We start from the raw sequence: 26,276 nt of genomic DNA, 5'->3' as shown, positions 1-26,276 counted from the left end.
TTGCTCTATGAAATTCAATCTGGGACTCTGTTTACAGCATTATTCCAATGCATCAGCATTTTGATAGCATTATGGGTGGATTATATTCACCGGTCCCCATTCCGCTGTTTTGTAGACTCCAGCAATGTGTTTAGGTGACACTATGGGAAAACAACAAGCTTTTATCTGTACTCTCCTGTGCGACGAACTGATTCTGTTTTCTTTTTAACCACTAACTTAACTAGTTTCATTTATTAGGCGCCAATTAAACACACAGCGCCGTCTATACACCGACTGGGGAGTCTAAATAATGATCAAATTAGATTTATCAACTTTATTCTGCTGCCAGAGGCAGAATATGCTGAAAATTCAATATTGAAATTTGAAATTCATTCTTCAAGGAGATACATATACAGTAATAAGATACATGTAAGGCCTAAAGCATAATGCAATATATTGTTGTGCTTATTTTTTTCCGGCAGGTTGCTAGAATACACATTTATTTAAAGATACATTGCAGTTTCAAAGCTACAAAGTGCAGCGATCAGTCACTGTAGTAATCTTCCTTTAGTATGTGCTGAGGCCTTCCCTTCTGCATTTTAAGCCTCAGAGTGTGATACAGTATACTATCATTATTTACCTTTTTCTATTTCAATTAATCTGTTATTTATTCTTGTTCTCTGTGGCTAATAGACAATCATTTTCTTATTTGATTTAAAGAAGCCCTTTGCAAAAAGTATACATTCCCTGCACCGGCGTGCCCTGTTCAGGGTAGCAGACACAACAGGGGATTTCTCCTGGGACCATTATAACTAGGCCTTAGTTGTCTAGCTGCTGATGATTGTTGGAGGAAGTAATAATAGATGTTTGTCAACTGAATAGTCAAGGAGACACCTCATTGGATGGCTTTGACACCAATCAAAACAGGCCACGTACTGTCTTTCATTATTCAGTTTCTGGTTGATGGGTCAACAGTGTCTAGGTCAACAGTCAACCGGTCAACGCCAAAAGGTTGGCATACAATAGTTTAACATTCACAAAAGGTCAATAATATACATTTGGTGGAAATTGGCAAATGGTCAACCCAAGCAAACGGTCGACATGGATTTTTATAATTTTTTACAATTTTTTCATGCTTTCTGATGTAAGTGGACTACAATTTGGAATGGATGGGGAGTGAAGCGAGCCATGTGAGGATTTGCGTAACACGAATTGAGGGTCCATGTCGACAGGTGTAAACACTGTTGGCAAAACCCCGTGAAAAACTACCTTTTCCTGTGTCAACTTTTTCCAAGTTGACCTTTTGCCTGTGTCTACCTTTTTCCATATAGACATACTGCTTGTGTCAACCCTTTGTCCATGTCAGCATTTTGGGGTCAACCTATTGATTGTCTACCTAGACACTGTAGACCTCTTGTAGTATGATGGTGCAAATCGTAAATTCATGAAAAAGAGGCCAAAATGATGCGATTCTCAAAGGATCATGTCAAATTGGCCCAGCCTCTTCTGCATGGACCTTTCGAGTTGTGACATCACACTGCCCAACCCATGCATTTTACTAGGCAATGGGTGTTGGAGCCACCTACTCTCTGGGGTTCTCCTGGATTTCCCTGGAGAGTACATACCTAAGATAGTACTAGAACATGCAGTCATAATGATGTCTAGGCCAAAATGCAGAGTTCTTCTTTGGTACTGAGAACTTTGCCTATAGAAGGCAATTATTATAAATAAACAAATTCTAAAACACCGTTATGGGGAAACGACTAATAGCTCTTATCGTGCTAATATTGTGTGCATAATATAGTGAGAATGAGGACTTGACCCGTGTACTGTTTCCTTTTGCTCGCTCACTCTGTGTAGACTGGTGTATCCCTTGTTTTACACTAGAAATAACAGCACTTCTGGTTCTCTTACAGCGAACAACATTTGTTTCTACGGAGAATGCTCTTACTACTGTTCTACAGAACATGCCCTGTGCGGAAAGCCAGATCAGATAGAAGGTTCCCTGGCAGCCTTCCTCCCAGACTTGTCTCTCGCAAAAAGGAAAACGTGGAGAAATCCGTGGAGGCGCTCGTACCACAAACGCAAAAAAGCAGAGTAAGAGCATTTTAATTAAATGATTATAAAAGAGCAAAGTATATTCAGTACATACAAATGTGTCTCAGGAGTGTATTATCAGAAACCTTGCAATAGCTTTTGTCTTTCTTTCCGTATAGTCTCATTTCTGTATCATGTAGGTTTGTGGCAATGTTTGTTACAGAATTCTGTGTTCTGCTACAGGGACCCTCACTGGTGTTACCATAAGCCAAAAACATTTCTGCCAATTTCTCTGCATGAGACAGTCACTCCTGAGCTCTGTTATTGGCCCCAAGTGCGACTCTACAAATGTGTCTCACGTGATTATACATCTGTGTATGTATATAGTGGTTTACTATTACAATGTGCCTGCAGCACGTCTTATCCAGCACAGCAGAGGAGGCTTATAGCTACATGTCTCCATTACGCCTCCATTCCAAGGGTGTGTCCTGTATAGGATATGCAGTCAGGAACCCGGTGTTTGGGAATCCTGATGCTGAGAATGCTATTGGACCCCTGATGGGACTATGAGGATTTGGGTTAGACACTAGGGGATAGGGGTAAACTGAGTGCGGAGGACAGTTATGATGGGTACACACTATGGGATTTTAGTTAACGATTGTTCAGTGTGTTCCACTATATCATTAGCGATGCGCGGTCCCGTGGATTGTTAACAACAACACTATCACCTGAAAATACATTCAAATCTGATGATATCGTCAGCTGGCATCAAAGAACAATATAATTAATAATATTGTTGAGTGATTAATCCACATATCGTTCATTTGCATTACTGACCGTATTGTTAACAGTATTGGAGGTGATAGGGGACATTAAAGTTAGGCTGTGGGAGGGGACGGTTAAGGTTAGGTTGCAGGCGAGATACAGTAGGTTAGAGATAAAAGACATACCCTGAAGTCATTTGTATTCTCATCGTTGGGATCCTGTTGTCTGCATCCTTACCGCTGGCATTTCCCACCCCACCCATATGTGGTATACTAAGCCAGATTTGAGCGTCTTATATCAGGGCCCCATTGATGTAAAGGTATGCCTAATCAATACCTGGGAAGTTTATGTAACTGAGTTTGCACCTGGACTCCCCAATGAGGGAACCTACAGACATCACTGGCCTGAAGAGAACTGCAACAGTGGTCAACGTAGACAAAGGTCGACATATTTTTTTCACATTTTTGGGTGTGAAGTGCATCGGGGACCTTGGTTAAGCTCGCTTTGCTTGCCAGGTGCTTTGCTGCACTCAGCAGACTTTACTATTTCAAATCAGAGTCCACGTGGATGGTAAAGTATGTAAAATGACAAGAAAAAAAAATGTTGTAAAAAAAACCTCATGTCAACCTTTTCATGTGTCAACAATTGCCATGTCTACCCTTTGCCTTTGTTCACCTTTTGTCTCCGTTGACCTTTTACATGTCAATTATTTGGTGTTGACCTATTGATTGTCTACCTAGACACTGATACAGTGGGACAGATGTACTAAGCCTGGTGAAGTGATCAAGTGGAAGGTGATAACGCACCAGGCAATCAGCTCCTAGCTGTCATGTTTAAACCCTGTCATTAGGAGCCTTATCACCTTCCACTTTATCACTTCTCCTGGCATAATAAATCTGCCCCTCTGTTCTTTATAGTTTGTCATATCACAGAGCTGATCAGCTGCCAGACATACACTTATCTCCCAATACCTAGCTTCTAATCGATGTTATCATCTCATGAATACTGTATGTGGCTCACTTTGCCTTAGTACAGATTACGCAGCGTCACTTATTTTAATGGTTTAAAAATATAAAATTTTATTGGAAAAAAAATCTTCTTTCATTCATTGTAATACATTATCCAAACTCAGCCTCCGTCCCCACCTTGTGTCAACGTAGCCGGCAATAAAAACTCATTTCGTCTGCAAATAAAACACCCTTTCTAAATTTGCTTTGAAGATTATATTTTACAACCTCATTTTTATTTGGGGGGGGGTTCTCCCTTTCGTAGCACAAATCCTTTGGACAACTGTGCAACCAAAGTGCAACATATTGAAATAATTCCAGGAAATGCCTTTTATTAGCAGGCTTATATCAGTCGGATAGAAATGGATACGTTCCCACCTTAATGGATATATAGCACTTAAATGTGTCTCTGTTTATGGGCATCTAAGAGCTTATCAGGCCAGTGTGCAAGTCTATTGCATTACATGTCTGTGATCTGTTCATTCATCATTCCTGACAGCTATGTGGATATGATTTCCGAAGACTTATCCCTTCAGATCTTATTAGAGGGGAGGATGGAGCAGTGGGTTGGCATAGCAGTAAGTGTCATCACATTACTGCTTCATTACCTTCACCCTGCTGCATAACATTAACCCCTTTAGAGATCTGCTTATCCCAGATGCTTTTATTTTTTTTGTTTTATGTATTGATTTGGCTTTGTGGCGTCAGCTCCCAAAACAATCCATTTCCACACGTACAGTAGGGGAAGATTGCTGTATGGTCCACGACTTCCCCCATGCTAATGCTTAAGCAACTGTTAACAAAGGAACAGACTGACTGCCGTGCTTACAAATATCACTGCCTTAATTAGACAAAATGGAAAAATAACTCTAAGGCGATGTTATGTGGCAGAGAATTCTTCCGTGCATTAGTCATTCGGGTTCCAAAGAAATACGGCAGATGAATTTTACAATGAAAGGAGACCTAATGTTACAAAAGAATGTTTTTTAATGCACGCAGTACCGACTGTAACAGGCCTAACGCTGATGCCATTAAAGCGCAGCAGCAGTGTCATTTAGTGTCTCGTACACTTGTGCTGTACGGAGAGAGTCTTTCACTGTTCTCTACTTGCTGTCACTTTGCGCCTCCATTGTTTTCCTTTCCAGTAATGTACGGAGTAGTACAGAAAACACAAGGCCATCCATTACAATTCCCTTTTTTTTGTTGGATCCATACTTACTGTATGTTAAATAAATGTGCTAGCAAGCAAATTAGGATAAATTGGCATATTGGATGTATTTTTTATTAACCCCTTCATTGGTACTCCCGAGAATTTTCCAGACTATGCTTCAGTGCCCAGACTGGCAAGCCCGGAAAATTCTCGGGATTACCACTGTCTGCGCTGTTTAGTGCTGGGCAGCGCCGCTCAGCTGATCACTGAGATGAGTGCTGAGCTCAGCATCAGCCGCTGCCTGGCTCCGGCTGCCCAGCCCCACCTCCTTTCCCCCTGCTGTGTGCGGCTGGCTTGCTAACGTCACACCGCACACAACCGTGTTGCCGGTGGCCGGGCAGGGCCGCTGAGCACTATAACAGCCGCTGCCCCGAGAGAGACAGTGATGTTTTTTTTTTTTTAGGGAGCGCTCCCCCTAAAAAAACTCGCTCAGTGGGAAGCACTAGCAAAAAAAAACCCCCCACTACTTAAGGGGTTAAACGGTATGAAAACTATGCCATTAAGTTTTATCAAAGCTTGTAGAGATAAAGTACCAAGCAATCAGTTGCCATGTTACAGGCTGTGTTTTAAAAATTGCAATTAAGAGTTGATTGGTTGATAATTAATCTGAATCTACTTTATTTAGCACCTTCTAGAAGATAATAGATAGTTTCTGATTGGTTTCCCATAGCAACATCCCATGGAAACAGAACTCCCATCTTATGCCGTGTTCACACTGCCAGTTAGAAATTTTTATTCAAAAACGGTCTTCATTGAATGTTGAACAATGTTAATGTTCTTATTTTAAAGTGTGTCACCATTGGATACTAGCGCTAGGGCTGTTGAGCCTGACTAGGCATTGGACTTTAAGGGTTAAAACCTAAACTGTAATGGCAAAGGGAAACTCTGGGAAACTTACAGAACAGTTGCTGAGAGAGTGACCTCCCCACACGGACCACTACACAATGCTAGGGATGGCTATTAACCATTGACGAGTCAAAATCATCAATGCTTTATGGCCGATGTACAATACTTTTGCCATTGAGGGAGAGAACCGAATATATTTTTTAAACAATGTCAGGACACTGACACCCGTGAAGCCCCTCCCCCCCACATTCTGATTGGCGTATGGGCCAGTCAGTCAAAGAAAATGGATGATCAGCGATAGGTAAAACTATTGATGGTCATCCATCACATAGTATGTTACTAATGATGGCTAGTTGCAGTAGCGCACTGATGGCCATCCCTACACAGCCATAAAGCAGAGCTGCTCAAAGGCATGCCTTGTGAACAGCCACTAACACTATCTACTTGGGTTCTATGTATCTTGTGTTTTGGCAAGTATAACTTTTGTCCTGTCAAGGAAAAGTACCAGAATCCTGCAATGAAAGTCTATGGCAGTTATCTGCACAACACTTGACTACAGTAATTGAACTCAGTAATGAAATAAGACCAGTGAATGGTACAGGACGATGTGCAACCTAATACTGTCATACATAGGTTGCAGAGAAGAAATGTATACTTCTCGAGTACAGACACTGCAAAGCAAGGCCCTTGCTGATAGGATCAGCGTTGAGCATCCCTCTGAGCAGGGCTTGTTTTCACTTTTGTGGAGAGAAATGGTCGCTCTTCTACATCCTCATCATCTCTTCATGTTATTCTAGTGCTCATTTTCCCTGGTGCCTTTGTTTTGGCCTGCGAATGCAGCACCTCTTGCATGTAGGAGGATGTGTAATACGCTGCTTTGTACTGGAAATGTCCGGCTCTTAATAAAGCAATCTCACACTTAGGGCTGGCTATGCAGAATGAAATATACAATGCCTTATCCGTTATCATGTGGCTGATAGATTCACTCCGCTGATTCAAGTACAGAGTATCTCATTATCAAAGACTGGGTGCTGCTGCAGGCCGGGAACACCTAATGTGAGATTCATTCATACTGCTTTCTTAAGTGCCAAGTGTTCCATATCCAGTGGTCCCGGAATAATGCATCAGTGATAATTCATTGATGACGGATTAACCCACTCATGCCTGGTGTAAGATTTGTGTATCTGACTGCACTAGACTTGTGTTTCCTGGGGGCTTCAATCATCTCTATGGGGAAATTTATTAAAATGGGAGTTCTATTTCAGATGAGATGTTGCTATGGGCAATGGCGATAAATAGGTTAAGAGCATCATCGATCTGGTATTCAGGATGTCAACATGAATGTAATGTCAATTTGTTGACATGAACAATGCCTGCATGGTCATAACATTGACAATGGACATGTCTACATTTGGCAGGTCAAAATAGCGGTTTTCTAGTGTTTTTTTGTGTGTTTTATTACTTACCTTCCCAGAGTCCAGTTTTGCAGCTACAATTGCAGTAAAAAAAAAATCAACCGCAAAATGTCAGATGCACTTGTGTGGTAGGGATTTTGTCTGTGACACATGGCGGTCACCAGGTCTACTGCGATGTTAAGAGGAGGGGGCCCACCCTTGACTACAGTCTAAATCTAACCTAACAACAACCTACCCTAATCCTATGCCTGCACTGTCAACATTGTGACCTTCAAAATTCAATGTGAACATTTTGAAAATGTTGATGCTATGGTGTTGACACTTCGAATGTCAATTTAATGATTGAGCCTCGGGAATAATCCCTAATGCATATGTCCAAATAAAAGGAAAGCTGTTGTATGAGCCATTTATATTATTTTTCACTGCTACCTCAATGTTCTAATGCATCAGCTTATCCACTGCATCTAGCCTCCTTGCACATGAAACCGCTCTTCTCGTCACGCCATACCATGGCGTAACTTGGTAGAGCTGAGTATCTTTGGATGTGACTTTTTCCATTACAATGCACCTTATATGGAAAGCGGCACTTTTCGTGTAAGACACTGTAACATAGCATTTCATATTCAGATAGAGTCACAGTCATGCACAAGATATAGGCACGCTGCATATCATTTGATGCAGAAGCTGATTGTGCATCCTATTCACACTGTTTAGCATTGCATTGTAATGGGAAAAGATGCATGCAAAGATATTTGGCACTATCAAGTCACATGGAGATCATGCGTTATATGCAGTGGCAGCTCCAGAGGAGGGGCTGCAGCTCAGTTCAAAATTCAAATAGGGGAGCTCCACCAACTGCCAATGAGACGGTTAGGAATAGCAGTTGGTGGCAGTGGGTTTTGCTCCCCTATTTGAATTTTAAACTGTGCTGCAGTCCCGCCTCTGGAGTCTCCACTGGTTATATGTAGCGCACGGAGGATAGATGTATGTGGACACCTCTGTATGCACATTCACATTTAGTAATGTTTAGATAAGCAAAATACAGACAGTGTAAAGTTAGCTGACAAACGCTTAATGGACAATGAATTACAGCGAGCAGGACACATAATAGTATGCTTATGGCCAGGAGGGTCCCCAAAATCTGGTCCCCCTCCTGGCCTCCCAGATAGGGGGACAACCCTCCCAGAGAGCCGCCTGGCTCCCACAACCCCCCCCCCCCTCCCTCGGCAGGGGGGGTTGTGTGTGTGTCTGTGGGTCAAATGACGGGAATCGTGTATTTAAGCCCACCCATTGCAGTGCATCCGTTCAGCCCCTTTTTGCCCCACCCCCCCTGAGCTGGCTGCCCTTTCCAGGAGAGGGTAGCCAGAAAGTAGGTAAGCATGTACTGTATGTGTTTGTTTTTGTTACAACTAGTGGCAAACGTTTTGGTAGCTTTATTTAACCCTTTGAGTGCAAACATCTCTGTGAGAGATGAGCAAAATATCCACTAAAAATGCCAGCGTCGCTTACATTTGTTATATAAATCGAAATAAAAAATGTTGTGTAAAAAAATATTATATTTCCTATATAAGGTAAATATTACAGGTCATTATGATGAATAAAATAAATTTCTTTACAATTTTAACACCTATTTTGAGAAATTCTCTTGGCACTCAAAGGGTTAATGCAATTGAAGGTGAAAAGTGCTAGTTGTCGTAATGTTTTGACAAAACATAATATTAATAACGATAATAAAAAATGACAATAAGTCTCTGTATTCCATTTTACTGTATAAACATGTATTAAGGCATGTTAACATTTTATCTACATAATAATACAAGGATTACTTTTTTCAAGTGACATATATCTACGATGCCGTTGTCTGACCAGGGTGCATCATATACCAAAGTAAAGGTTATGGTCCGTAGATTTGCAGAAAAATATTGTCATTGTCCTTGGTTGCTTCTTTTTTGGAGTCATGTGGCAAAACATCAACCTGCCATTTACAGTGCATCACCATGGTGCTCTGGAACATGTGACAGTTCGTGAACTCTCCCTGTACACCTGCTGGGCCTGGGTGACATGGAACATGTGACCTGCTGGGTCTGGAAACTGTGGCATTTATTTGCAAGCACCCACTAAGCAGGGATTTTTCAAAATTCAACCACTAAGGGTGGGGAAAGGTGAAAAATGTTCTGCCCAGTAAACCTTTGCCTGGTTGAAACCGGGTACATCAGCTAGTTTTTATTATTAGTATTTGTGTATTTGTATAGCTATGTACCAGGAAGACTGAACAGCTACTAACATGTGTATTCTCTATTTGGTAATGTGTGTATCTCTATTTGGTAATGATGGAAGCTTCTGTAAATGCTAAAACTGTGTCGTCCCTTGTTGCTTAGGTGGGAAGTTGATTTTGACTACTGTGAAGAAGTCAAGCAGACTCCACCCTATGATCGTGGCACAAGACTACTAGATCTCATCGATATGACGGTCTTTGACTTTTTAATGGGTAAGAAAAATTGTTTTCTGAAAACACTGCCGAAGAGTCCATGTAATTACTAAAAGTTCTATACTAACAGAACATTATTCTGAATAGGACCTTGTCTCTCCATCACAGGTCATGTTGTGGTTCTAATAAATGTATAGACTCCATACTAATATGTGGGGGTACAAATTTGGTCGATATGTGGTCGATGTTGATTGATTTAAAAAAATTACTAACATTTAAAAATCAATATAAAAATTAATCTGTCAGTAAATGTGTGTATCAGCTATGGAACCCTAACATTGATTTAGATCAATTTTAAATAGATCAACATTGGCCAAAAATATCTTTAATAAATATATCCCGTAATAGTTGATCCACCTTGGCATATACAAAGTCTACAGCAGAAGCATAACCTGATCTTAGTAGGCCCCATTGTATCATACTGAAAGGGCCCCTGTCCTAATGCTTCTTGAAAGATATATTTCTGTATCAGTTATTTTTTATGACCCAAAATTGTGCCTTAGTTCCGAACCATAGTAGTGCCTTAGGTTATGTAACAGTATGTCATATAGTAGTGTCCTAGTTTATTTTATAAAGTTCATTGTTCCCCAGTACACATGATGTAATTATGTGACACATTATGCCCCTAGGTATCTCCAATTCACATATAACATAGTGTCCCCAGTTCATGTTAGGACACATTACAGTGCCCCCTGTAAATTTTAGGCCACATTAGTGTCCCCAGTTCATATTAGGCCACATTACAATGCCCCCTGTTCATATTGTGCCAGATTACTGTGACCTCCAGTTCACATTATGTCACATTACAGTGGGGCTCAGCAGTATAACATCCACTACACAATCCTCGCAATGTAATGTCACACAGTCTAGGCTGGGCAACACTTTGAAATTGGTATGCAGCTTTATAACCTAGAGATCCAGGCCATCTCCCTCTTCTGTTGCACTAAAAATCCCAGAATGCCCTGTTTTGGAATTTCCAATGCTACCACAGCTGGAGTTTTACATGGCACCTTCTCTGCTTTACAAAAACAAGTGTCTGATTATGAGTGTCTTATGCTAACACAACATATCATTTTGCAAATTAATTGCCACTTCTCAAATATTAATCAATTTGCTTTAGCACCTTAACAAATCTGATAGAAAATAGAATTTACAGTTCTATGTATTCTAAAATCATTCATCTCTGCTATGGTAATAAATGGAATAAATGTGTACAGTAATTCAGCATTATTCATATCTAGTCCGTTGTCACAGACAGTTTTATTCCAATTTTATGGGAATTTATATGGCCTCTTTATCCACAAAAGTTCTGTTGTTGGATTTATCATGTGCTTAGTTGCAGTCAGTAACTACAGTATGAATGGGACTCTCTGTTTCTGCCAGCAAATGTGCAGTGGTAACACAACATTGTCGAGCTCTTCGCATTTGATTCTAGACGTACTCGTTTCTGGAATAGTCCCTTCTTCAGAAGTGTACACTTCTGAAGAAGGGACTATTCCAGAAACGCGTTAAGTGTGGCAGAGGAGGTGTACTTGTCCTTGGTGGAACGGCGTACTACATACAGCTTGAGTATGGAGCAGCTGACTGGTCCGGACTGGGTGCTGCTCAGGACACTTGCTAAACTAACATCTGTGGTTGCTGATTTGCCTTGGGACTCCCTCTATATGCTATCAAAATCATCTGTCTGTGAGTGCAACTTATAATTAAAATTTCATGTTTTAAAACGTTATTTGCACCATTTGTGTTTCTCTGTTTTATATAGAGAAAATCTGGGGATCCCCCACACACTGTCAGACTAATTGGATATACTGAATTTCTTACCAGGAGATTTATTGGACATATGGTGATATAAAACCTATTTTATGAGAACACCTGAGCGCTATACTCCTACACTAAAACCATTTTTCTGTTGCATATTGTATTTGAGTGGTATGGGGATGTCACTCTTTGTGTAGTGTGGTTAAGCTGCTATAGGAAATTTAAGCGCACTTTAGCACGAAAGCACTTTTTTCTCTCCATTTCTATAGCACAGTAACAATAACAGGGTGTGGTATGATTCACCGACAGTCGGGATCCCGACAGTCATTATCCCGACGTCGGGATCCCGACTGCCTGGTCTCAGACAACGTGGCTAGCGCAACAAAGCCCCTTGCGGGCTCGCTGCACTCGCCACCTATTCTATTCTCCCTCTATGGGGGTCGTGGACCCCCACGGGGGAAAATAGCCGACAGCCGTCGGGAACCCGGCCGTCTGTGTTTTAACAGTCGGGATCCCGATGTTCGGTTAATGACTGTCGGGATCCCAACTGTCGGGACCCCGTCCGGCACCCCAATAACAGACTGCCCCTTACATCCTAGACAAGTCACGCAGCCCATCTCAGACTGCACTGCTATTCCCAGACAGTATACTGCTGTAGTTGCAAGGGCATTGGCTGGCCTAATCAGATGGTCTTTGGTAAACGTTGACCTCATGCAATATTTATCAGGTGCATAGATGACGACCTGTAGTTGACCTTGCCTTCAATGGATTGGTAGATATGGTAGATGCATCAACAAATCGGTGTACAGGAATATAGTCCAAAATCAAGGTTAATACAATAGTAAGAGTGTACCCGGGAACCTAACAGCATCTGGCTGCTATGATGGATCCAGCAATTATGTGAAGGAACCTGCCAGTGATACACAGCTAGACACAAGCTCACAAGTAGATAAGTAGATTACAGACAGCAGCATCAGTTGCACAAAATCTTATTATGAAGTAGGAAATATAGAAGCGATGCCTGATTCTCCCTTTTATAGTCAGTGCTTCTAAATCTTCACCATCTTAGATATGCACTTAATAGAAGGCAGCAGGTTTAATGAAAGGGCCATGTGCATGCTCATTGGCTGCGGGGGACCCAACCAGAAAGCACTTTCATAGCATTCCGCTATCACTCTGCTTCCAGCTTTTCGCCAGGGCAGGTTCTTATCTGGTCCGTTTCCTGGCTAGAGTCGAATAGGAAATTTGTATGAAAATAATAATTGAGGAGCAAAATCTTTGTAAAGAAATATATTATAAAAAATGGCGTAAGGAGGGGTGTATGGACACTGCGGACGGTGCACTGGGCAGGACACCCTGTCTGGCAGTACTAGCAGTATCTGCACTCTGCTGTATACTCTTACTCCTCCGGCTCACAGCTGTGTGGGGAGAAACATTGTGCCTCCTCCACTAGTTCCGTGGTGGGAGCTGTGCTGCTGATTGGAGCATCTGTAAGACACCCTAAGCAGCAGACAGTAAGCCAATCAATGGCACCACCCTCCTATTACAAATCTCCACATGTACAGCGTATGCACCATGAATTGTGATGGTTCCTACTAGATGCGCAAAAATATCATTGAATCCACAGGTTACAGTCTACAGTTCATCCTGCCAACTTTCCATTGACTGTACTAATATACACCAACAGTACTTTTGCAATTTCCTGAGAGCTGCTTTCCCATATTGATATCATAAATATATTGATAGAACTGTATAGAAAAACCTCTGCTAACAATACACTTTTGTCTGTCCACAGGAAATATGGATCGTCACCATTATGAGACCTTTGAGAAGTTTGGAAACGAAACGTTTATTATTCACTTGGATAATGGACGAGGGTAAGCGATACAATCAAACCTATTATACTGTAATAACAAATCACACCCTTTCTGTCCATCATGTGTTTGTACTGTACCGAACTAAGGAAACAGTAGTTCCTACTGAGCCTCATAGATCAGGCTGTTCAACCACTAAATCTCCTGTCAAGTAGAGAAAAGAATTGATTTGATGGTTTATAAGTCATCATGCGCTCTCTCTCTCTCTCTCTCTCTCTCTCTCTCTACATGAGACAGCAGATTCCGCTGCTTATTTAACCCTCGCTCCTCTCACATTCTGTATCTCTTCTTTTAATTTTGATATCGCAAAAAGTTCCACAATCCAGATGGTGCTCAACTACTGTAAGGGCCGCTGCCTGGTATGAATATCGGACACCAGACGTGATCACTGACCATCTCCATCTACAAAATGGGCATGATTCAGACCTGCTCTCTGGGCTGCAAGTGTTCGGAGCCCAACGAGCAGGTAGCCGCTGCCCCGACGCAGCCGTGCACACAGGAGTAAAATCATTCACCATCCAATGATTTCCCCCCTGCTCGCACGCTGAGTGAGCCAGGACTCACTCTGCGCTGCAAAGGCTGTGGGGAGAAGGTGGCCGCTGATTACGTCAGCAACCCTCCCTCCCGACGGTTGGGGAAAGCCTGCATGTACTGAGGAACCCCCAGAAAATGCTGGCAGCATGCCCCCAAACACCCGCAGGGTGTAATCACCCAGCAAGAGCGAATCGTGGTATTTAAACGCCGACTTTGGGGAGATGCAGGGGGGTCTGGGGTATGCGGGAAGGTAGGCATTCCTGCTCCAGGACCCGGGAGTACCCTCACTGCCAGCCATGGGCCCCCTGTGGATATCTGCATGTAGAAAAGGGATTCAGGAGTGCAGCCTGCTGGTGGCAGTGACAGGACAGGACAGGAAAGGCAGAGTACTGCAGTGGGGGTGGAGTTGCCTGATCCTCCTCAGATCTCTAAGCCAGTGACGAGAGGAGTCTGAAGTAACAGACAATTCATATGATTTGGGATGTTTATGGGATGGAAAGTTAGGTTAGTGCAGTTGGACATAGCTGTGCCTCATTTTCTTCAGTCTCCCTCTCTCAACAGTCTCCCTCTCTCCTCTTTGTTGTCTGTCAACATTTTTGGTGAAATACTGTAGATGGCAGTCCATCTAGGTGTGTTCTCCTGCAGTATATTAATTATGCTGATTCCTCCCTACTGGGATCAGCTGCAAAGTCTGTCTGGACGTCCAGTTTGATAGTTGTACTGGAGGAGAGGTACTGTATGTAACCCAGCACTTGCCATTGAGAAATGCAATTGGCCCTATAGATTTGCACTTGTTGTTGAGAAGGTCTCTTTGTCCTGCAAGTCGGCCATATGGTTGTTAGTGTCTTTATTTTAGATAAGGTATTATTAATAAAGTTATCTACCTGCCGGCTTGTTCAATCTGAAATATGCCACGAGGGTGTATAGAATGATTACAGGTTGTCATGCAGTAATGTTAGTAATGTCATGTTTACTGACGTTGGTCAAATTCAGTTTGAAGGAAATTTATTGCAACCAAAATTCTCCTGACTGTGACGTGTCATGTGTGGAAGATTCCACATTTGTCCATGAAAGTTTGCACATTGCGCCAGTGGAATTTGATTGTTGCTGCCATCTTGAAATGCAATTTGTGTACAACCTAGATGGCAGGAGGGCTATGCATAGCGGTGTGCACCAGACACTTTTTGTTTTGTGTTTTGGGTCTGTATCTCCGGCTATGTTTTGGATCTGTTCGAAAACACCACCATTTTTGGGCTTCATCTTTTGTGTTTCGTGTTTTGAATCTGGATTTTGAAATCCAGAATATTATTTTATTTTTTGCTCCTACGCAATTACATTAATTCCCACTCATTCCCAGTCTATCACTGGACTGGTATTGTACAGTAGTATCACTGGACTGGACTTTAACAGCAGTATCACTGGACTGGAATTGTACAGCAGTATCACTGGACTGGGACTATACAGCAGTATCACTGGACTTTATTGGCAAAACCAATGGACTTTTACGGCAGTACCATGGGCTGGACTTATGCAGCAGTATCACTTGATTGGAATTATACAGCAGTATCACTGGACTGGACTTTAACGGCAGTATCACTGGACTTTAATGGCAGTACCCCGGGCTGGACTTATGCAGCAGTATCACTGGATTGGAATTATACAGCAGTATCACTGGACTGGACTTTAACGACAGTACCATTGGACTTTAACGGCAGGATCACTGAACTGGACTAATACAGCAGTATCATTGGACTGGACTTTAACAGCAGTTCCACTGGACTGGACCTATACAGCAGCATCAATGGACTTATGGCAACACAGGACACCAGCACACTACACCAGCACTAGGCAGCACAGGACTGGACTACACCAGGGCGCCACTCCCACTGACCACCACAGCACCAGAGACCTGTCCACCCACTTCCCTTTCCGAAGCTTGAGTGGAAGATGGCGCCGACATCGTGGGCGTTATATTGAGTCCAGATCACACGAGATCCGATGTGGGATGATGATGTTTTGCTGCGCTCTGACCCCCGAGTCTGGGCGGGAATATCCGAACAATGCTGGGGTCTGTACTCGGAGCAGGGGTGTCCGGTTATATTCAGATTTTGGAAATCACTTCCCCTTAACCACATTCTCCATGACAGGCTGTGGCTGTTCGGGCTGTTGGGAGTAGGCGGGACCAGGCAGAGCTCCTCAGATGCAGCAGTGGATTACACAAACATGAGGAGGTGTCGTCTATGAACACAGGATGCTTCCAGCTGCATTAACATATTTGCACACAGCAGCTGCGTCCAAAGACACCTGTGCTGTATTCACAAAGTCCACCTCGGAATCACCACCTAAGCCTGTACCCTATACACCTTTTATTGCTGTATTAAACTACTGCCAGTTTTCCCAAACCTTATTTTTAATAAAGTATTGGCTGCTAAAGAACTTGCAAAATACCTAATATTATTAAAATTTCTTTCGCCAAATATCGTAGCCTGCAGAACTTGGAACGTGTAGAGGTTTCAGTGACTTGGCTGCAAGATTTAAAGAGTCCTGCTTTTGCCTTTAATATATTTTGTTATGTTGTACAAAAGAGTTGATGACATAATCTTACTTTTCCTTGTACAGTATATTGTATGTGAGTCCGAAAGTGATTTGGGAGTTGTTTACTGCATGCAGTCAACTTAAGGGGCCTACACACAGGGCTATTTCAGGGCATTTTCTAAGCGATCTCCCTAGGGGCCAGATGTACTAAGCTTGAAAAGTGATAAAATGGAGAGTGATAAACCACCAGCCAATCAGCTCCTACCTGTCATTCTTCAAATACAGACTGTACCATGGCAGGTAGGTGCTTATTGGCTGGAAGTTTATCACTCTCCATTTTTTCATTTTTCAAGCTTAGTTCATCTGGCCCTAGATCGCTTAGAACATGCCCCTACATCTTTCCGTGTGTAGGGGCTATAGCGATGCGCGGACGCACGCCCTGCAATGACACTGTTTATTTTATTAATTTAAAAAATGATTTAGCTGATTTCTTCCTGGTCATAAGTTATAGAAAATACAAATAGAAAAATGATAATGGTACTGCATAATACTGCATAATATTGCATACCAAAACAAAAATAGCACTGCAGGTATCTAGACTTGAAATCTGCTACATCCAGCAAACAACTACCATACACAGTGTGTGTGGTCACCCTTGCCATGGACCTGGCTGTTTACCAATCAGAATCTGAAAGAACATTATCGCTTAATGGGGAAATTAGTATGGAATAGTTGCCAACTTTCAGGGTTTTCCATCCAAGTGGTCCCGGCAAGTGGCGAGACTGAGACAATTTATGTCATTATTGCTCCGATCCCAACTTTACTAGGGGCGTGGGTGGGGTCTGGTAAGTCAGGTAGAACTCTATTACTGGATTGTCCTGGATTCCCAAAGGGTAGAACAGTATGATATAGACCCTCTTGTGTTATGAGGCTGACATTTTAACCCCTTCCTGACGCAGCCAGTTTTTGCCTTCCTGACAGAGCCATTTTTTTCAAATCTGACATGTATCACTTAAGTGGGTATAACTTTTTTTTGCTTTTACTTATCCCAGTGATTTTGAGATTGTTTTCCCGTGACACATTGTACTTTAAATTAGTGGTGAAATTTGGTCGATACAGTTTTTTTTGGGGGGGGAAAAATTCCAAAGTGTCGTGAAAAAATGGAACATTTTGCTATTTGCAAAATGTTCCATTTTCTGCTTGTGAGACAAATAATCATATCACTCAAAATAGTTAATAACTAACAAAGACCATATATATTCTTTATTTTTAAATCATTATTTAAACCGCCTTTATTTTTTTTGGACGCTAGGGGGCAGCAGAGTCTAAATTTTAGACTCAATGCATTTCAACGGTGCTTTTGGCTATTAACTTTTTAACGGCCAATAGCAGCGATCGCCCAAGACGGGAGGCATCGCTGCCCCCCCTGGGCAATGAGGGAGGATGTCTGCTGTCAGGGACAGCAGACATTGTCCCTCTGCCACCTCGTCTCGAGACGGGGTGTCAATTTAAAGTCATGACGTACATTTACGCCATGTGTCGGGAAGTACTTCCCGACCATGACGTAAATGTACGTCAAATGTCGGGAAGGGGTTAAACAAAATATACCGTAGTTAGTACACTGTACAGAATAGTGGGAGATGCCGTCCCACCAAATATACACCCACCCACCGCTGCCGATTCCCCTCGGTACCATGTTAGGGGATGTGTAATGTAGACACATCCCCTTGCATGCTTCCGCTGCAGGAGAAATCATTCGATGGTCGATGACCATCAAATTATTTCTCCCGGCTTCTCATATAATAGTCAGGGGCAGATTTATTAAGCTTGGAGAAGAGATAAGCTGGAGATAAAGCGGAGAAAAGGTAAAAGGAGATAAAGCACCAGCCAATCAACTACCAACTGTCTTTTTCAAACACAGCTGATTGGCTGTGCCTTATCTCCTGTTACCTTTTCTCCGCTTTATCTCCAGCTTATCTCTTCTCCAAGCTTAATAAATCTGCCCCTCAGTCTGAACTGACTTTTATTTGCGTGTGCCTGCCTGAAGACGGGACGGACAGCTGACATCCTGTGACGTCACCTGCCCGCCCCCCAGCGGGCATCGGCCCGTCTACGTAGCCATGGGAACACCCAGAATTTTCATAGGGACGCCCATAAAACGCTGGGAATTACCATGGGGGACCCCCATCCCTGTCCCTCCCTCCCCGCTGCAAAGGGCCTAACTCGACCACGGCCATTTGCAGTCAGGGTTTGCACATGCGCAGAAATGCACATACACAAACCCCGACCATTGGGGTGATCCAGAATAAGTCCCAACAATTGCCTGTGTTTCCTATTGTACATGTATATAAAACGAAACCATTCCTACTTAAGCCAGTCTTAGGATGATGGAAGCAATAACATTGTACAGGGAACGGCTACATTTAAATAATATAAAAGTGACGCGAACTTGCGGTAACTGCTAAATGGAGACATTGGTGTATTTAGGCCACGGATGACGATCAACGGTGGAGGAATGGTTTATACATTACTATATTTAATTGTAAAATATCTTATTCTATCTAAAAAAAAATGGAAGGGAAAGATGTGAGGCTGTGCGCAGAGCGAGGGGCCGCCGCAGCAGCTGGGTCCCATATGCTCACACATCTCGCTGCAGAAAACGCTTTCATTTCGGAAATACATTTTGCTGTTAAAAGAAAGTGCCTCATGGAACAACTATTTTATGCTTAATAGTTTTCTGTAAACTATACTCGAGGGGCTGCATTCAGGGAGGGAGGCTGAAATGTTCCCAGTACATATATACGCAAATCTGGGTCTGCAAACCTCAATTTGATTTGCTTATTTGAGTTTGATGACCCTTAAGATATGTCAAAGTTAACATAGAGCACATAAGGATATACTCAGTGATGTACGCTAAGGGGGTTATTCTGGTTTACTTGCAAGGTTGCGAATTAGTCCACCAACCCCCCCCCCCCCCTTTCCATGCACAGGCTGCGCCTTCCTATAAGTATAAGAGTTTTCCAAGTCACTTACATATGTGTGCACGCTGAGACGGAAATGGGCAGCTGATATCCGGTGATTTCAGCTGCCTGCCCCCCGCACCTGCGTAACCGCCCCCTCCTGCTATGTTGGGTGCATGCACCCGGCGAACAGAATGCACATGCGCACTAAAGAAACAAAGGTCCGCGTGTGAACACAGACTAGCTGCATACGGACCAGAATAAGGGCATAAGTACACAGCCTCTGTGCCCAAATATGCTAATGCCACTATATAAATAGACGTCTACTGCAGCCTTTAATGATCTTCTGCTGTATCCGATACACAGTATTGGGTCAGCTGTGTGGCCCTCCTCAGGTATCTCACTGTGTCCAGTCAAATTACTCTGCTGAGGCTAGTGAGCCTGGATGATAACAACACTTTTAACTCTACCTAGGATGCATCTCTAATGGTGGGTACACAGTACGCTGATTTCAGTACAAATGATTGCTATGCACGGTGCATACAGAGCAATGGACCTAAATCAGACTTGATCATAGGCAACGTTGTTCTCAAAATGGGCAAAACCATGTGCACTGCAGGTGGGGCAGATGTAACATGTGCAGAGAGAGTTAGATTTGGATGGGGTGTGTTCAAACTGAAATCTAAAATGCAGTGTTAAAATGCAAAACACATTACTTTGATGTGTACCTGGCATAATGGCCGTGCTTAAGATATGTGTGTATATCATTACATACTTTGCTGACCCACCTATCCAGACACAAGATGCCGCGAGTGCAGGATGCATTTGACTCTTAATACAGATGCGATATACTGTATGCCATACAATAAAGGGCTTTCAAAAATCATCTAGTCAAAGTTAATTATACGCACTATTACCATTCTTATTTTTACCACTTTTTCTCCTTTATCAGATTTGGAAAATATTCACACGACGAGCTGTCTATCCTGGTACCCCTGAATCAATGCTGCAGGTAAGGCTGTAAGGCTTAAACTGGGTGCACCCAACATGATTTGTGGTGCCATTGGGGTAACTACGACCTGGTTATTATAACACCATTAAATAGTAGGCAAGTCTAGATGCATCTAAGCATTGTCTCCTCTGTTCCATTTAGCAGAGGAACATATGAGTGAGGGAAGCTCCCATAGACTGCTGTAGATCGATCTCCTGGAGAGATATTGCATATAGTGCATCTTCTAAAGCAGATGAGATGGGGTAAAGCAGAATGTGTGTCATCCGTCATCTGCTCTGGTTAGACAGTAGTGTACATAGCAGCAGCAGCAACTCTCCATAGAGATCAATATGGAGCTTCCATTATTCCTCCGTTCTCAAGTGAAAAAAATGGAAGGTGGAAGTGATGGATATAAATAATGAGTACATAGCTGTATTAGAATGGAAGTCCTGGTCAGTGTATATGAACAGGCAAATCTAGCAGGCAGCTTATGAGTATAAGCATAGGCAGCATATACTCAGGGGCTTCTATCAGCCAGCGGAAGATTAAGGGGGGAAGTTACATCCCTGAGTCCAGCTCTCTCACAGCGCCGCTCCAGCACATTGTATCACTGGAGTGAGCCGCTGAGAGACTCCTTGCTACTTACTGGCCAGCAGGGCTGCCAATAGGGGGGTGCTGTGGGTACTGCTGTCCCGGGCCCCGGCCTCTGGACGGGCCTGGGAAGCTAATTTTGCCCACTGCAAAACCCCCCGACTGCCTCCACTGCGCTGTGCTCACTGTGCTGAACAAAGCAGGTCCCCAAGTGCAGGCTTATTCAATCCAGGACTCTTGCGGACAATTTAAATGCTGCACCTGCTTTTGAGCCAATCAGAACTCACTTACCGGCAGCCAATCAGAGTGGCTGCATTTAAAATGGCCACCTGAATCCTAAATGGAAGAAGCCTGTGATCCAGGACCTCCGGGCTGCAGCGCAGTGGAAGAGGAGTTGGGGGAGCAGGAGCCGGGTTACAGTAAGTCAAGTGAGGAGGGGTGGGGGGGGGGGGGGTGGGGGGGAATCTAAACTATTAGGTCTGCGTTTTACTGGTGGAAGTAACCCTGATATAGACAAAGGACATTATTCAATGATTTGTGTGAGTTGTAACAGCGAGCAGTGCTGCCTGCTTGTCACAGCTCCCAGGGTCAGTATTCAACTGTTTCGCCGTTTTGTTTTTGGAGCCAGGGGGGAACAGCGCTAAAACAGTGAGACTTGCATTAGCTGTGAGCCTCACTGTTTGGGGGGGGGACTCCCCCGGAACGTTGAATATGTTGAGCGGCCGGCGTGGGGGTTAAACAGGGAGGATCACTTGTTTTCAGCGATGCCCGCCATTTAATCCCCTCGCCGGCCGCATTGAATACACCCCAAAGCCGGGGTACACTAGTCACATGAAACAAGACAGATGAAGAATATTAAATCATGCATGAGAATATAACACTCTTTATATGCATAGTGACAAATCACGCCATATACTTTGTCTCTTCACAGGATCAAGAAGTCAACATACTTGCGATTGCAGCTCCTAGCAAAGGAGGAATACCAGTTGAGCAAACTGATGGAGGAATCCTTAGAAATGGATAAAATATCTCCAATCCTCTACCAGCCACACCTTGACGCGATGGACAGAAGACTTAGAATTATCCTGAAAGCTATCGGTGACTGCATAGAAAAAGATAGCTATGATACTGTAGTCAATAATGACTTGGACTCTGATCTGAGCAACAAAACGACTAAGAGGTAGTGACGCAGAACGCCACTATCCCCCAACCAAGAAGAATTAGTCTTGCCGAAGACTGCGAATGCTCCTCTGTGAATTCAGTGAATTCAGATTTAAGATTTAATTGTTCCCACTGTAGAAAATCTATAGAAACAAGAAGGATTAGATAACGTGTCTGTAATATAAGTAGAGTTTATTTGGATGTGTGTAAGAGAATACGGTCAAAGACCTATGGAATTGGTTTTGGGTTCTAATCATATCCTTATCTATTTTGTACAGATAGGAGGCCTTTATTTAAAAATGAAAATAATTTTGTATTTATATATGGTATAAATATATAAAATGATGACCTACCTACACTACAGTACCACTTTTTGGAAAATAAAGGGACAGTATAGTTTTGTTTACCTGTGGTGCTGACTTAACTATACCACACTGACGCCTTCAAGATGACTTCGATCCGTTCACTTGAGTATACTGTATTTCCTGCGAGTTGGTGTTTCTGGGGGGGTCGTCTTAAATCCAAAGTCTTAAAGGTGGAGGGTTCATGATGATAAGCGTTGACTAATCATGACTTATCTGTAACACACAAGGTCAGGACTTTCTAGATCAGAGACGGACAACTATGGGCACTTAAGCTATTGTTGAGCCAGTGCTCCCAGCATGCTTTGCCAATGGCCGACTGGCGAATCATCCTGCGGAGGGGAGACATAACTTAATATAAAATGGATATCAGCAGGTCACCTACTGTAGGTCCGCTCTTCCTGTTTGAAACCAGGTAGCTGCCTTCCCATGTTTGCTTTTACTATATTTGTGTAAATATTGTACATACATACATGGATAATAGCTGCATTGTGCAGCTAACGCTTCATTTTGCAGCGTTTTTGTGATTTGTTTGCAGCGTGGTAAAAGTGCAATAAAAGAAACAGCAAATAAGTACCCAGAGATTGTTTATTTTCTTCACTTTGCTCAGTCATTCAATTGCAGCCACTGGTTTAGAATGGGGGAACTGATCACAGGCAACACACATATACAGTACAAACACACCACCTGGTATACACAAACAGCACATACTACACACATACAGTAAATACATATTGCACATTACACACAGCACCATGCTTCAGCATCTCCTTTTGAAGTGTGGGAGCGGAGCTTGTGACTGAGTGGCAGGCTCAGGACCCCTGGAGAGGAAGAGAGCATTAAGGGAGGGGTGGCCACCACACTGCCTGCACGGTTACTAAACTGCTTGCATGACCACCTCACAACTGCCTGCATGGCCACTACAGTAACTCCCTGCACGGTCCCCAAACTGCCTGCATGGCCACCACACTAACTCCCTGCACGGTCCCCAAACTGCCTGCAGGCCACCACACTAGGTCCAGATGTACTAAGCTTCAAAAGTGATAAAATGGAGAGTGATAAACAACCAGCCAATCAGAACTTGCCTGACATTTTTCAAACACAGTCTGTGGCATGGAAGGCAGGAGTTGATTGGCTGGCTGTTTATCACTCTCCATTTTATCACTTTTGAAGCTTAGTACATCTGGCCCGTCCCTGCACGGTCCCCAAACTGCATGAATGGTGCTGCAGTGACACTGATCTAAGGTGAGAGTGATGAAGATGGAGGATAGGGACATGGGAGAGAGGACAGTGCTGGCAGTCTGTGACAGGAAATACATTTTTTTCCTGTCAAAGCTGTCAGTGTCCTGTGGGCCTATTTTCAGTGGGAGACCTGGAGCTTCAGCTCCATCCGTCCTATTTTTAATCTGGTCTCTCTTTAGATTCCCTCTTAGTGCTCTGTGATATTACCCCGAGTGGTATAGCTATGGACTTTGTGAACAAGTAATACTGTAGGTTGTTATAGGTTACAACAGATATGTTCATGTACTGTACCAATGTGATATATTATAGACCTGATTGTCTCAAGAATACAATTAAATGTTCACTGTTCTTTACAAACCAATTAAGGGGCTTAACCCCTTCAGTGGTGTTTTTTTTTTCTTAGGTAGCGCTCCCCACCGGGCAGCGGCTGACACAGAGTGGTGTTTTTTTTTTAGGTAGCGCTGCCCACTGGGCGAGTTTTTTAGGGGGAGTGCTCCCTAAAAAAAACCACCACTCGCAGACTGTCACACAGCCGAGGGGATGGGGTGGGGGAGGGGACACATGGCCGAACAGCTGGAGCCAAGCAGCACTGAAGCATCAGCTCAGCAGCGCAGCCCAGCGCTAAACAGCGGCAATCCCGAGAATTTTCTGGGCAAGAAAGAGAGAAGACAAGAAATGTGCTCATTATAATTAATATTTAGGGTATTGGATGTGAATAAAGGCATCTTATTATTATACAGTGGCGTAACTAAAGAGTGTGCAGAGGGGGGAGGGGGCACTTGCTATGGGGCCCAGCCAGCCCCGGCTACTTGTATGAATGAGTACGGCAGTATAGGTATGAATCGAGCAGGGTGGCAGTGTATGTACTGTATGTATTAATGAATTAGAGTGTCTGTCTGTTTGTCTGTATGAGTGTGTCAGTGCATGTATTTATGTATGAATGAGAGCAGCAGTGTATGTACTGTATATATGAATCAGGGCGGCAGTGTATGCATGTATGTATGAATGAATGAATGAATGAATGAATGAATGAGAGTAATAGGGTCCCTGAGAGATGACACAGGGTCTGACAACTACCTTCAATGTTCACTCAGAGGTTCTGTGATTGACAGCCAGCTGGAGACCAGAAAGGAAGAGATAACACACACACAGAGTATGGTCGAACTCAGCAGACCTTTTTGATCTGAAGTTTATTATCCAATAGAAAACCGAGGGTTGATTAAGCATGAGGTGACATAAACTGCCGATGGAATCTGAGCTGTCTGCACTTTAAGTTTTGTGTGATGACAGGGGTGATGACAAGATCAGGATAGCCAATTAGGGATCAGGGGAGGAGTTCTTTGAGATAGGAATAGGCAGGAAGTCGGGTGATCTGTCTTTCTGGTCGGACATCCCCACTCTCCCTCCCCAACTTTCTATCTCTTTGGCGACGGTAAAGAACGATCCTTGTTTAAAATTAATATAGTATGAAGATAGTGGGGTGCACTCTCCCGACATCAAGATGTCGCTAGCCCACGCCCCTTGGACAGGGGGTGGGCTGCACCATCCACACGGGTGGGTCGCGAGGGGAGAGTTGGACACCAACGATGTATGAATGGTGTGTTGTGACCTTACCCCTCTCTCTCTTTTCTATGAACGTTCTTTAGGGCCGCCACCCCTTTTATAGTTATAGCTGTCAATCAATACATTTTGACATCATATATTTAAAACACCAGCACTTGTGTCTGTCTCGTTATTTTAGTGTTAAGTTAGTTTAAGGTTTTTAGATAAGTTTATTAAAGTGTGGGGCATAAAGATTTCCGATGGCAAGTTTATTGCTCACAGTTATACCCAAAATGTGGAACATAAACCTAATAAATTTGGTAGCTGTCTAAATAAAAGTTTCTCGAATATAGAAATAATTGCATCAAGCAGTAAATGAATCATCTTTTTCTGGTTCTCATAACATCGATCATCCTCCTTCATCTCTCTGGTCACAGGTGTAGTACCTTGTTTATTCATCTTCTGCCCTTAGCTCATCGTACCGCTGGCCTTGGGAACATGTGGTGGAGCTGGTTCCATCTCAGCGACGCTGCAATAGACTATTCTGCTAGAAGAATTTTACGGAATATATGTTTTAAAGAAACAGTGATGCCGTAATTCTAGAACTGAATATCTTATAGAACCTAAAACTTTATATATATTAGAGGTGTGCACCGACCACTTTTCACCTTTTGGGTTCTGATTACCTTCATGTTTTGGGTTCTAATGGGTTTTGCAAAACACCCCCTCAAGGTTTTGCTTTCTGATTTTGTTTAAAAAAAAATCATAAAAAATGCTAAAATCACAGAATTTAGGGTTTTGTTTTGCTCCTATGCTATTATTAACCTCAATAGCATTCATCTCCACTCATTTCCAGTCTATTCTGAACACCTTACAATGTGGCCTTTAGGCCAAAAGGTTGCACCGAGGATGACTATGGGCGGCACAAACACTGGACTGATACGGCACACTTAGTAACACCCCTGGACTGATATGGCAC

General features: G+C 43.1%; 1 protein-coding gene across 1 annotated transcript in view; it reads left to right on the top strand.

Annotated features, from left to right (window-relative positions):
* Positions 1-23,086, top strand: part of FAM20C (FAM20C golgi associated secretory pathway kinase) — a 150,330-nt gene extending 127,244 nt beyond the window's left edge. Inside the window, exons 6-10 of the mRNA XM_083153155.1 lie at positions 1,896-2,076; positions 9,638-9,747; positions 13,301-13,382; positions 20,361-20,420; positions 21,922-23,086. Coding sequence (XP_083009281.1) covers positions 1,896-2,076; positions 9,638-9,747; positions 13,301-13,382; positions 20,361-20,420; positions 21,922-22,174 — 686 coding nt within the window. The 3' untranslated portion in view covers positions 22,175-23,086. The remainder of the gene's footprint in view (positions 1-1,895; positions 2,077-9,637; positions 9,748-13,300; positions 13,383-20,360; positions 20,421-21,921) is intronic.
* Positions 23,087-26,276: the final 3,190 nt, after the last annotated feature.

The sequence above is a fragment of the Crinia signifera genome, chromosome 7, assembly GCF_055691185.1.
Source record: "Crinia signifera chromosome 7, ASM5569118v1, whole genome shotgun sequence".
NCBI lineage: Eukaryota > Metazoa > Chordata > Amphibia > Anura > Myobatrachidae > Crinia > Crinia signifera.
This window is presented reverse-complemented; position numbering and strand designations above follow the sequence as displayed.